Source organism: Caloenas nicobarica, chromosome 16 (genome assembly GCF_036013445.1).
Source record: "Caloenas nicobarica isolate bCalNic1 chromosome 16, bCalNic1.hap1, whole genome shotgun sequence".
NCBI classification, from domain to species: Eukaryota; Metazoa; Chordata; class Aves; order Columbiformes; family Columbidae; genus Caloenas; species Caloenas nicobarica.
This window is the reverse complement of record NC_088260.1, coordinates 4,453,491-4,466,414: the sequence shown is the minus strand read 5'-3', so window position 1 is coordinate 4,466,414 and position 12,924 is coordinate 4,453,491. Positions and strand designations below refer to the sequence as shown.

The 12,924-nt window shown below is 42.9% G+C and overlaps 1 protein-coding gene across 4 annotated transcripts in view; it reads left to right on the top strand.

Annotated features, from left to right (window-relative positions):
• The first annotated feature begins 6,186 nt into the window (after positions 1-6,186).
• The window catches only part of ATP2A2 (ATPase sarcoplasmic/endoplasmic reticulum Ca2+ transporting 2), a 42,863-nt gene continuing 36,125 nt past the window's right edge, over positions 6,187-12,924 (top strand). For 3 of the 4 annotated variants that reach the window (XM_065646716.1, XM_065646715.1, XM_065646714.1), the window contains exons 1-3: positions 6,187-7,082; positions 8,143-8,160; positions 8,259-8,341. In XM_065646716.1, the coding sequence (XP_065502788.1) occupies positions 6,965-7,082; positions 8,143-8,160; positions 8,259-8,341 (219 nt within the window). In that variant the 5' untranslated portion in view covers positions 6,187-6,964. Of the gene's footprint in view, positions 7,083-8,142; positions 8,161-8,258; positions 8,342-9,015; positions 9,137-12,924 lie in introns of those variants that run through there. The other variant, XM_065646717.1, reaches the window with a different exon arrangement.

Genomic DNA, 12,924 nt, shown 5'->3' with positions numbered 1-12,924 from the left:
GAAATCTATACATAAATAACAGGGAAAAACAGGTCTCTTACATTGGAAGCCTTGAGCTCTGACAGATTAATTGTAAGAATTTTTGTTCTGTGAGTGACCAAAAACTACCATGGGTAATTTGGGAGGTTAAAGTCCCTTCGAAAATCTATCATTTTTGTGAAATACCTATAGAGATTGTATTGAATGGTAGAAATGAGGTGAGGAAGTGGAAACATGGAAGATCAATATAGCATTTATTCCACTAAAGAAAAATGTGTTCAGATTTGTTTAGAGTCCCATTAGTAGAGAATAAAGGCCGTCCAGCAGTTTCTCTTTTCCTCCTGAACAGCCCATGTTAGGAAGCAGGTGTGAAGATCTTAAGAAAGGTAGGGGAAGGTGAGAGACACAGTCTAATTTCACCCATTAATCTTAACACAGAAATATTGCCTTTTAAAAAACAAAATCCATGTGGACTGTGGGTTACACAGATTTCTGATGGTTCAGACTGGAGAAATTTAGCTGGTAAACCAAACAGAGCATTTGGTTTCAATCCCTCATTTTGTCTTATTTCGTAAGAGAGAAAAAAATTCAACATAAAAGAATTTTATATTGGATAGAATTTTGGAAATTCTATTTAATATACCACATAACCAATAAAAGAGCTTATTTGATGGTACACATGATAATTTTATCAATATCTGAAAACTGAAGTGTGTTACTTCACTATGTTACTAACAACTATCTGTGAGTTTGGAGGAAATCCTCCACAAAAACCACAGAATGTCACTTCAGCTTGTGTCATATCATGAAATGTCACAAGTCTAAGAAAAGTGGTAGTCATGTGCCATGAGTCCCAAACAATGGCTGAAAATTAAGTAATCTCCATGATTAAGAAAAGCTTTTCAGTCTTGCATTATTGTTACTTACCTGCCCGGGGTGCATCTGGATGTCTTCCTTTCTATCTTGAAAAGTCAGGGAAAGTGTGACTTTTCATTGTGATTCAGTAAGTAGATGAAATGACAAACACCTGTTGCATGGTTGAACTGTTCATGGTACAGTCCTTTAACACTGAAAAATAGGAAATATTGTTTACAGCACCTTGATTACAACCTCTGAAAGAGTTAAGAGATGAAAACAAATATTAAAAGTTTTAAGAACAAGTAATTAAGATGGCCTACTCTAACCGACGAATCTTACTATACAAAGCCTGAGGAAATAGAAGGTGAAGAGAGAAAAAACTGGCATCACTGAGCTGCATTCTGCTTGTCAGTGCTGCTCTCAGATAAACATTGATATGTACAGTCTAATACAAACATGAAAAGTGTAGCTGTTTGTGGATTTTTCTTGGACAAGTTTCATCCATCCTATCACAGCCAGGATCATGCAAAGCACTGTGGATCAGTACAATTCACTCTTTTGCTTTCAGTGAACAAGACTTTGGTTCTGTCCCCATAAATTTCTATGAATCAGGAAAGGAATTTGAATTTATAGAGCCCTTAGAGAGGGATACAATGGTACTATTAATCTACAGCAATTATTGCCCTACCTTGCAGCTGGTAGTTTCTAGAACTTGCCATTAGCCTGCTAAGTACCAGGTTAGCTCACTTGAACCTGACTAACATAAACCAGCATGCATTACATGTTGAAGAGAGCGCAAGGTAAACTCTAAATTCCATGTTAGCATTTCTGTTTCTAACACACTCAAGAATCACAAAACCAAACCATCCGAAATAACTAACTGAAGTTTTAACACTGTAAGAAATGAGGCTGCGTTGTGTGTTTATGTGCCCAGCTTGGAGTTGCTACCGTTCTCCCGAATGCCAGAGACCACAGACCGACAGCTTCCAAACTCTTTGCTCAGGAAGTGGTGACCCATGTCCTGTAGCAAAGTAATTCAACTTTCATTGCATTATTAAGTGCTACAGGTAAGTACTAGTATGATCACAGCTACGACATCCCAATTAGCCATCAACTTGTTACAGATATAAAATGTAGGGCAATTTTGTAACACCTTACAAACAACGAACTCTGCACTTTATAAATATTGTGCCTGGCAACACAGCCCCCTACAAGCTTGGTAGTATCCCTTGCCCCTTCTACAGAGAGCAAAATTGAGATCCAGAAGCACACAAGGGATATTTACAGAGGAAAAAACGGCAGCTAGCTGCCAAATTAATCAGAATTAGACCTTAATTAGATGGAAAATTCAGGTCAGGATGAGATAAGAATGCAGATCTCATGGGCACTGAGCAGTGCTTTATCTCTAAAGTTGTTGTGCATTTTTAAGATAGCAGTCAAGCTGATTTCCCTTTAAGAGAAATGACTTGGCCACAAATAAGGATAAATTATTTTTTCAGATATGCATGATGGATCTTGGTTCTGATATACTGTTGCTCTCTCCCATACTTTTGGATCTCCTATTGACGTCAGCATGGGATAGACAGAAAGATTCTTCCAAACAGGGAAATGGAGATTATTGTGGCAAATACTCTAATGGAGTCTTCGGTGACAAACCAAGTGCGAAGAAATCTATCAAGCCAAGCTGTGATCTCCCACAGTTACTGTGATCAGAATGTCTCGCTGTCTCTCTTACACTACCAAAGCAGCGAGCAGCTGCTTTGTGCAAGAGCAGTGATCCGGTTCTAGAAATCTCCCAGCAGCAACACTGTCCTTTGTACTCACACTCTCTCGGTCTCAGTGGAAGTCAAATTCTACCTGCTGCTGATATGGGAACACACATTGCCTAGGAATAAAAATGACTGAGAACAAACTCAGATTATCTTCATTATCAACATTCAAACAAATATTTTAGCACTGATTTTTCTACTGGGTTTGCATAGTTGTTTCATCTCAGTATTTTTTGCATTTTGCTGTTTAAGTTATAAGCTGCTTAAAGGGGTAAAAAAAACCTTGACATAATACCATGAAATCAAAGAGCAAGCTGACTGGAAAAAACTGTTACTATATTTAAACTGCGTTATCCTATGATAAAACTGCAGTTTTAAAACCTTTCCACTTTGATACAGCACTTTTGGAGTATTTTAGTGTGTCTTAGAAGATTTCGAGTGGCTGAAGCATTACAATAACCGTAATTTAGGGGGAATAAAATAGTACCATAGAAGGAAAAAACAATGCCCCCATATGTCACTCATGAAGACTTGTATTTGAAATCAGCTGGGCTAATCAGAGCAATGAGTTTGGTGGTCTCAACCTAAACCCCATTAGGCAATTAGCCAATCTGCAAAAATCATGACATAATTTGGCACAGTTAAAGCAGAATATGTAACTTTGTCTATGACCATGGAACGAGATCCAAGCCTGAAATAGGAAGGCTATTGCAGGTCAGCATTCAGGTGCATTGGCTCAATCCACTGGAATTTTGTGTAGTGCCCTTCTGCACTGCATTTAGCTCCAGTAAAAACTATTAATCATCTTTGAAAATTGAGCTACAAAACACATGTTTTTGTGTACAGCAAAAGACAATTCACATTATGACCAGTAACTGCTGTGAATCTGCTTTGCAGCAATAGGGGTGACTTAATGTTATTGTAATTTGAAGGAAAGCGTCCTGCAGTCCTCTCTCAAGCCAAATTCCCATTTACTTCAATTAGTAAGCATTACAGGAATCATTTTAATGCTGCTGCCTGATGTGTTGGCTGCTGCTTCTTCTAATATATTACAGTGAAAAAAGGTGGTAGGCCAAATGTGTGAACGGTATACTTCCATTATGTGAGTGGAATTTCATCAAGGCCAAAGCTGGCCCATTCTGTCATGTCTCTTTCCAAGGTATCCCTGTAAGGGGTTCCACTCTAAAAACAAACTGCAAATTCAATTTGCAGCAGCAAAAGAAATTGGTTTTCTTCTTCCATAAAGATGGAGGATGCAAAGCTGTCTGCACCTGCTGGAAGTACTAATCGCCTGGGAGCTTTCATGGGCTTGCGCTGCGCGAGGCAGAGCTGAGGTGCCATCATTCCGACTGGGGTCAAGATGTCCATCTTCTTTAAGAGACAAATATCATAGCAAACTTTACGGATCCTTGCATAACACTAGTTTCAATTCACAGGTCTAAAATGCACATGCCATGATTCTGGTATGCTTAAAATAATTTTCCATAAGCCTTTTTGGAAACACACACAAAAAGGAAACCAATAATGACATACAAAGTATACCACAGGGTGAAATAACTATGAAATATGACCTGGGTTTCTTTCTAATGTCAGTTTGTTTTGAAAATAGTTACTAATGCTTAATTGTATTGGTCTAACATTTAAAAATAGTAAAAAAATGAAATGCAGGACTTTAAGGTCCTTTACAGGTGCTCTTGTATATGAAGGCTAGTAGAATATGCTTGTGTAAAAACATTGCTGTGGTTAACGCATTTTTACAAAAAGCTTACATGTAATGCAGGCTGTGTTAATGTGGTAGAAGGTACAAAACTACTCATAGATGTACTGTGCTGTCGATCAGTAAAATATGTTAATTCAAGTAGCTGGGGTTATTGTATATATGCTGATTATGGAAATTATGTATTTTTTAAAGTTGCGTATGCAAATAACATGGAGTCTGTCATGCAGAGGTATCTGAAGGCACAGATGCATATGTACGTACTTATGTGTCAGGTGGCACTGAAAATGCAGGTGTAGGTTAGTGGGCCTGTGACAGGCGCTGATCAGTGGTTTCCTTGGCATCGAGTGCATATTTTCAAAGACATGCTGTTTTGTAAGAGTATTCATTTCAGACGCATGTGTACCTTGTGGCTTCAGCTATGTTTTGGGGATGGTGGGATCATGCTGATAAGCAAGCTAAAATGAATATGGGCAAAGAGTGGAATAAGTAATTCCCATACCTGAACTAGGTCTAACTGATGAATTTTCATTCAAAGCTGCCCTGTGAAGTGCAGGCATGCTGTCAAGTGATCCTTATCTGGACACTGGCTAGTTACACAAGAATCTTTTAGGGCAGTTGTATTTTTGCTAGAAAGGATATAGGGCCATACACACCCTGGAACACCGTAATTTTATATTGGCTGTCCCCCCTCTTTGCTCCTTTTGCTAATAGAGAGGTAAGGCCAAGACATTTTCCTTCCAGATCAGACAGTTTCTTATCGCATGGTGCTGTGGGTGTTTCGTAACAGTGATGGATATGCAGATTGTATGTAGGTTCTGCATTTATGTAAGCCAGCACGCATGTTGAGATCAGCTTTTATATTTGCACACATACAGACAAGAACATCGCTTGGCACCAAGTGTTTTTAAGGGAAAGTATTTATATTGTGTACGGAGTTGTTTGCTGAGAGTTGTGTAGGTATCGCAGGTGTCATTAACGTCAGTGCCGATTTCTCTCAGTTTGTAGTGCAGTCATTGAAGTTTCTGTGAATTACTGAGTGGAATGGCTAAATCAGTCCATCTTCTGTGTTCTATATTGGTTTGTGACTGTATGTTATCGAGACCCTGCGCTGCGGAAAGCCGGTACCTCACACCACGCTCGCTGCCGAAATCGCTCTGTGCAGTTTTTACCTCTTTACATTATCTCTGTGCGAGCCGGGGCTGGGTGTGCGTGTCACTGTTGTGCTGGCGGGGCAGCGTGCGACGGCTGGCACGGGAACCGGGAAGTTGTGCAAAACACAGCGCTGTGTCAGCACAGGCCTCGTCAGAGCCGGGGCAGGACCTCTGGGGAACGAACCCCCTCACGGGAGGCGCGCAGCCCCGCTTCTCTCACCTCTGGCGCACTCACGGCGGGACGAGGCTCCTGTCGCGACACGGGCAGGCTGACGCTACTGTCACGATGTGCGCCGGGGCAGGCCCGTGCCAGCCTTCCCCGCTGAAGCGCCTGTCGCGACAGCGCGCACGCCGCGAGGCGGGCGGCTCCCCTCAGCCACCCGGCGCGGGTTGAGGCCGGGACAAAGGGCGGCCGCGCCGGTTCACGCCGGGGCAGAGGGGCGGGAAAGCGGCCACCCCACCTGCGGGCCTCTCCCACCGCGGAGCGGAAGCGCTCCCGCCGCCGCATGAGGCCTGCATCACCCGCCTCCGCCTCCTCCCCGCCGAGGACGGGCGGCCCCGCTGCGCAGACCGCGCCAGGCGCCGCTGCCACCGCCTCAGCGCCGCGGGCGGGGCCGCGCCGGCCCCCCGCCCCGCGCCGCGCGCCCCGCCAATGAGCGGCGTCCACATGCCGCGGCGGCGAGAGGGGCCCGGGCGGCCCAGCTCCCGTAAGTTACATTAGAGCAACCGCCGCCGGTGCGCGACCGGAGCGAGCGGGAGGCAGCGGCGGGGCTGGGCGCGGGCGAGTGAGCGAGCAGGCGAGCGAGCCCAAGCCGTGACGGCGACAGGGGAGGATCGGGCTGGTAGATCGGAGGGGCCATTCCGACCCTTCCGGCAGAGGCGAGGCGGGCAGCGGGGCAACTGCTCGTTTTTCCTCCCCCGCCTCTGGAGGCGAGCGGGCTGAGGGGAGCCGCTATCGCCCTGCGCGGGGGCGGCTCGGAGCCTGCGGAGGCGAACGGAGAGGCCGCTTGGCCACCGGGACGCGGCCTATCCCCGCGCACGCACCCGCCGAGCCCCCGCACGCCCTCCCGCGCCCCCGAGGCGACAGCGGCTCCGGGGCCCGCGCCTCTTCTCCTCAGCAGCCCGCCCGGGGCCGCCTGAAGCCCCGCTCATCCCCGCCGGAGAGGCGGCTCGTCTCCCTCGGAGGGCGTGTGGGGTGGGAGGGGGGGCGGGGGCTTTTTAATCGACGGCTTTCCCTTTTTTTTTTTTTTTTTTTTATTTTTTCTTTTTAAATTTTTTTTTTTTTTTTCCCCTCTTGCCTCCTTCGGGAAGAGCGAGGCGCTGAGGTGGGCTCGGGAGCTCCTCTTCGTTGCGGGAGGGGTCTATGGTGATAGCACGGGGGCGGTGGGGGAGAGAGCGAGGGGCTGAGGAGGGGGCTCGCCGCCGCGCCCGCCGCCGCTGAGGAGGAGGAGGAAGCGAGGCACCATTTGCCGCTCCCTGCCCCAGCCATGGAGAACGCGCACACAAAGACTGTGGAGGAAGTTTTGGCTTATTTCGGCGTCAACGAGAGCACCGGGCTCAGCCTGGAGCAAGTCAAGAAGCTGAAGGAGAAATGGGGCTCCAACGGTAGGTGAAACGGCCCCCCGCCTCCCTGCCGCGCGGGGATGCTGTCGCTGCCACTCGTCGTTTTCCCTCCCGCTCCCTTTTCCACCCCTTTCTCCTTTTTATGCTCTCGGGGCCCCTGTTTCGAGGCCTAACGCGTGTGTCTTTGCGAAGCCGGCATCTCTTACAGGACCCGGAATAGGAGCGAGGGAGAGAAGATGGCTGACTGAACTCCACCTCGTGGGTTCTTTCATAGCCCGGGCTCACAGGGCTGCTCTGGGAAGGAGGCTGTTGGAACTGTCACCTCCCTTTCCTTTCATCTTAACGCTGGGGAATCTTCCATTCCGAAATGAAACGCTGTGGGGTGTTCTTTTTTTTTTTTTTTTTGTCCGTCCCGACCTTCAATTTCCCTGCTTTTCAGTGCTTTTCTGTCCCTTTACATTCTTCTCTCGAGTCGAGGCACAGAATTCAGCCGATGTTTCTTTTTATTCCTACTGCTTGGCCTTCCTAGTCCCTCTTGCACGTTGTGGAAAGATGAAGAGCTATGAAAAGATCATACGGTGGGGTTATTTTAGCTTTAACACTGCTTTTGAGCCTCCTGAATTACTAAATCTTATTGCCGAGAAGTAAAAAGAGTGAGCAGAAAGAAGCAAATACCCTTAAAATGGAGGAAAGAATTTAAAATATGTTGAACCAAGTTTGGTGGTTTGGGGTTTTTTTTGAAGTGAATGTGGAGGAAAACCTTTGTCAGAAAAGCATTTTGAGCCTTTGACCCTTTGTGAGCAGCAACGGCACAAGTCCCACAGCTGGCTGGAGTGATGACTTGGCTGAATTATAACCCTCAGCACATTCTGGGAGTTGACCTGTATGTGTCTTAAAATGCAAAACTACTGGGCCTGTTGAGATGTTCTAATGAAAAGAACCACCTTAATAGGGCTTTTTAGTATGTCTGTCAAATCCAACCCGGTTGAGTGTGCAATTCAGGAACAATACCTGGTGGATGCCTTATTATAATGCTCTAATATGTTTCTTCAATGCTTTCTTTTCTTTGACATGCTTCCTGGAAAAACCTTCCACTGACAAGAGTTACCGGCTGAGGAGGGTAAGCATGTTCATGAAATCTTCTGCTAATTCTTTTTGATAATTCATTGGGTTTTTTTTTAAATGTGCCTAACTAAACGGCTTTCTTAAATATTGCAGGAAAAACCTTACTTGAGCTTGTGATTGAACAATTTGAAGACCTACTAGTTAGAATTTTGTTGCTGGCAGCTTGCATATCTTTTGTAAGTATAATTTTATTTCATAGGCTTCTGTATCACAGAATGACATATGTTCCATTGTATAGAAACTGTACATGCTGAAGTTATTCTCTTTCTCAAAAGATAGAAGTATAAGATGCAAAGTAAGTTGCTACCTCTTAAATTAGTTGCCCTCTGAAGAGATTTCCTTATGCTAGGAAAAAAAAAAATTCAGGGAATCTTTCATTGCGTGAGTCATAAGTGCGTAACAACACTATACAGGTATTTTAAAAAGTGCTTCTCATTCAATGCAGTTTGCTTATTTGAGGTGGGATTTCCCAATGCTTTTGTTGGCTTTGAAGACTAACCTTGAGTAAGTGTTTAACTGGACATTCTTCTTGCCTTTGAGTTAATCGTTATCAAGCTCAATGTATAATCATTGGAAGACATTTTTGGATGCAATGCAGACTGTAAATAGAATCTACATGGCGAATATTCCAGTTGCCTTCCCTTCCTGATAATAGCAAGGTGACAGTTGTTGCTTTTGACAGTGACAGGAATGATGACAGCGGTGATGGCACCATTGTTGACCAAATTTGGTAACTGACCTTTGAATGGTCTAGTCATTAAATGGTCATCTTGCTTTGCATACAGGATTAAATGAACAACACTTTAAGCTTATTTTTTTAAAAGCATGTTTAGGCAGTCTTTTTACATAATGTGTAAAGGGTATGTGCTGAAAATCTGGAAAACTGAGCAAAGGCTGAGTGTGGGAGAAAGATGAAGGCTATATGTCTTGGAGAGCTGGACAACAGAAACAAAGTGTGCAGAATTGTTGAGGTAAAAGTTTATAGTAGACTTTGTCTTGGAGTTGCAATTAACTACTTTAAAGAGCTGCAGCTCTTGAGGGGAGTGGAAATTGTGGTGACTCTTTAGCTAAGGGCCAGCTAATTAGGATGGGCACAGAAGAATGTGCTCTGAAGCTGATGGGGGAATGGTTGCCCTGTTGTGGCTGCTGCAGCACATACTGTGTGCTGATCCTCCACCAGGAGAGGCTTGCAAAGTGCTTTGGGTTTTGGTGTGCCTATACCATTACCAGCTGAGCAACGGTTGGTGGCATTGATCTTGACCAGGGAGACATATGCCTTAGTCAGACTTGTTTCCTGTGAGGAAATCAGGCTGGCTATAGAAAATTGAATAAACAGGTCATTCAAAAGCTTTTTTTCCCCTTTGTTCCCTCTCAGAGGATGAGCAGGGGATGTGGTTTTGTTCCTGAAAGATCAGGAGTGTTTCTTTAATCTCATGAGATGAATGACAGTAAGAAGTTTGTTAGCTTCTCATGCCAAGGTACACGGTTTGTTTTTATTATAACCAAGTAAGTGGAAAAATCAGATTTGCCAAACTTCAAGCTTTTGTTGCTGAATCTGAGCAAGTGTGATACCAGACTGACACAGGTCATATAACATAGACTGCCAAGCCCTCTTTGAAAACTTGATTAGTAACTGGATTCAGCTTTTTTTTTTTTTTTTAGTATGCTTAATTTTCCTATCTAATTAAGAGGAGACTGTAGTCTAATGGAGTGTGAGATAGGTCTGGGTTCTTTGCTTTTGTGCAACTGGCATGGTGTATGACCTTGGGCTGCTGCTTTCCCTTTTCTGCCTCCTATTTAGGAGTTATGGATACCTACTATAAATTTGTTAATAGTAAAGATTTTTTCTTTTAATGAAATGTAAAAGAAAAATCTAGATATATTGAAATTTTAGTTTTTCAAAAGCACTTCCCCTTTGTATTTGTTTGTGGCTTTTCACCAGCACCAGAAGATGATCATCCGTTGTCTCATTTTCTTATGTTTTACCATTTTCTTGATGAAAGCGTGTTGGAGACTTTTGTAGTAGCTGTAAAGAACTACTCAGTATGTTGATATAAAGACTTTGCTGCTGCAAAAATTGGATGTAATTAATATCACCTAAATTCTGGTGTTCCTGAAAATATTTGAATACATAGCTGTGTTAGGCTTGTGGACAGTAATTGTTCTATGAGGACACTTGCAAATGTTAAATTAAGAACTGGAATTGTACCTAATGCTGAAATTACGAATTATGCCAAGTCATTCTTCTAATAGAACAACTTAATGCTAGAGCTTAACTTCGGTGTGTTTATTAGGCTATCTTTTACAAGGCTTAGAAATTAAGTTTTTCCATTGGTGCTGTTGCAAGGCATGTAAAACTCCCAGGACCTTAGAGATCTTGAAATGGATAATCAGACTTAAAATGGAGTCAGTTACATTTGCGTTGGTTTTGGCTGTTGAGTAATACTGTTGAGAGCTGCTCTTTAGTGAGTCAAGACTTCTGGCTTTCTTGGGAGCAGTGTCAAATCCTGCAGAATTGTGCTGTTAAACTTAGTGGAGTGCTGATTCTCACTTTAGTGACTGCTTTTTACTATGATTTATTGTTTGATAGACCCTAAACTGTAGCACTTGAGTAGAAAGTAGGACATTGTATAGTGTACCAACAGAAGTAAGGTTGGATAATGGCTCCTGTTTGAAATAACTTTCTACTGAAGGCTTCTAGATCTGGTGTGTGTCCAAAAGGGAATTTTCATCAAGATGCTTAAATAGGACTTTCCTTTTAAAGACAAGGGATGGGAAAAGGTGGCTTATGAAAGACTTAAAAACAAATCACCCCCAAAGTCCCCAAGTCTTTGGAGTTACTAGTGGGGGGGACTGAGTGTTGGAATTGGTCACAAATATATAGCACTGACTTATTTTTTTTAAGGCTGTGTTTTTTCAGTGTGACACTGAGAACTTATTCTGATTTGATTTTGTTTTTGTGGGAATCAGAGTATGTACTTTGTGCTATAGTACAATGTGCTTTCAGGAAAGGCATGGGCGCTTCTAGGGCAGTGAATGTAGCAGTGTTCTTCAGCTGTACATTGTCAATTTAAAGAGCTGAAGATTCAGGTATGAGCAAGAGGATCTCAAGGTATATAGATTATTGTTTTGTGTCGTGGAAGCTTTTGTAGTGACTGTGGTGTGATCATAAATCATACTAGATTCTTACCATTATGACTGGTTGCACAGAAACAGCCATCTGAAACACTGAGATCTGCATTAGACTTTTGTGCAGAAACATCTCTTCTCACATACGGTATAAACTTCTGCATTCAAAGTGCCTTTTGTGTCCTCTACTGCTACAGCCGCTGTCAGGTATGTGTCAGTAAAATAAATCAGACGAACAGCTGAATCTGTGTCACCCTGGCTGATTACAGGGGTCATATGCTGCCAGTTTGTTGGCTGTAGATACTCTGTCCTACATTCCAAGTCGGAACTGCTGTTACAGATGTGCCTAGTTAGTAACAGTTTAAAGTCTTAAACCATTGTTACTTCAGTATTTAGGCCTTAAGTATGGCTTTTGAAGAGAAATAATTTTTGGTGGCGAGTAAACAGATCCACATAGAGGCTTGGACCTTGTCTCAGTATTTTGTCCAACCTGTGAAGCCTATGCAGAAATAAGCCCGTAGAGTGTATCTCAGCATTTCAAGGGCTCTCATAGCCTGACTTTCTAGGTGCAGGTAAGATGATGTTTAATTTTCCATGAACTATGGCTTTTAATTCTTGCTACTTGTGTAGCATGTACTCAGATGTACAGTATTTACATAAAAGAACAGCTTTTTTTGCTGTATGAATGACTTTGACAAGTTGCAAGATGTTACTTGTGCATGTGATGTAGAATAAATCTTTGGTAATGTATATATACTTTAAACAGTGATGCATGCTAAACCATGCAATCTTATCTTTGCATCACACTTAGAGTGAATTTTCTTCTACAGGATGCAGCATGGATTATAAATTCTACCAAATCTTAAGTATTAATACAGCATCCTAAGAGCACCCCTCCAATTATTTCTTTAATTCCTAAGCTGACTTAGCAGTGAATGTTTTCTAATAGCGAATATCCGTGTTTAGACTAAAACAATATCTTGTGATTTATTCCTGTAAATTAGCATGAGTATAATCTAATCTGCATTAAAAAGTGAGCAAAGCTATTCTTAGAGGAAGATGTGCCAGTAAAAATGCTGCAGGTTTTGCCCTGAAATCACCCCAAAAGCTACCTGTTAAGGTCAGTAGCGGTGAGCATGTGGCGCAAGATAAGGGTTGCTGTAGAACATGACACTCACATGCCTTTAGCTCAACTCGCATTACTCAATAGCACCCCAGATACCAACTGATGGGTAAGGCTGATAAAACTGGGAGAACTAATTGTGGTTCTATTTTACTTTGTAGAAATTAAACTGTGGATGTTATGTATCTCTTTTTTTCTTTATTGCTACACTAAACCAAGAATGTGTTTGTTTTCAGATATATGGAGTGGCATATCTGATAGATGCTTACAATCTGCTAACCCAGTAAAATTCTTAATTTTGTACTTTTATCTGTGGCCAAGATCCATTGGTCGTGGGGTTTTTTCCTCCTCTCTCCTTGGGCAGCAAATAAAAATCTGCTGAATAATTGAATTAAAATTGGGAGATTTTTCTTTAATATTTCCTGGTGTTCAGTATAACTGACGTGGAACAAGTATCAGGACTACTAAAATAGTTTGCATCTGCTTAAAATTAAGCTAATCTGTATT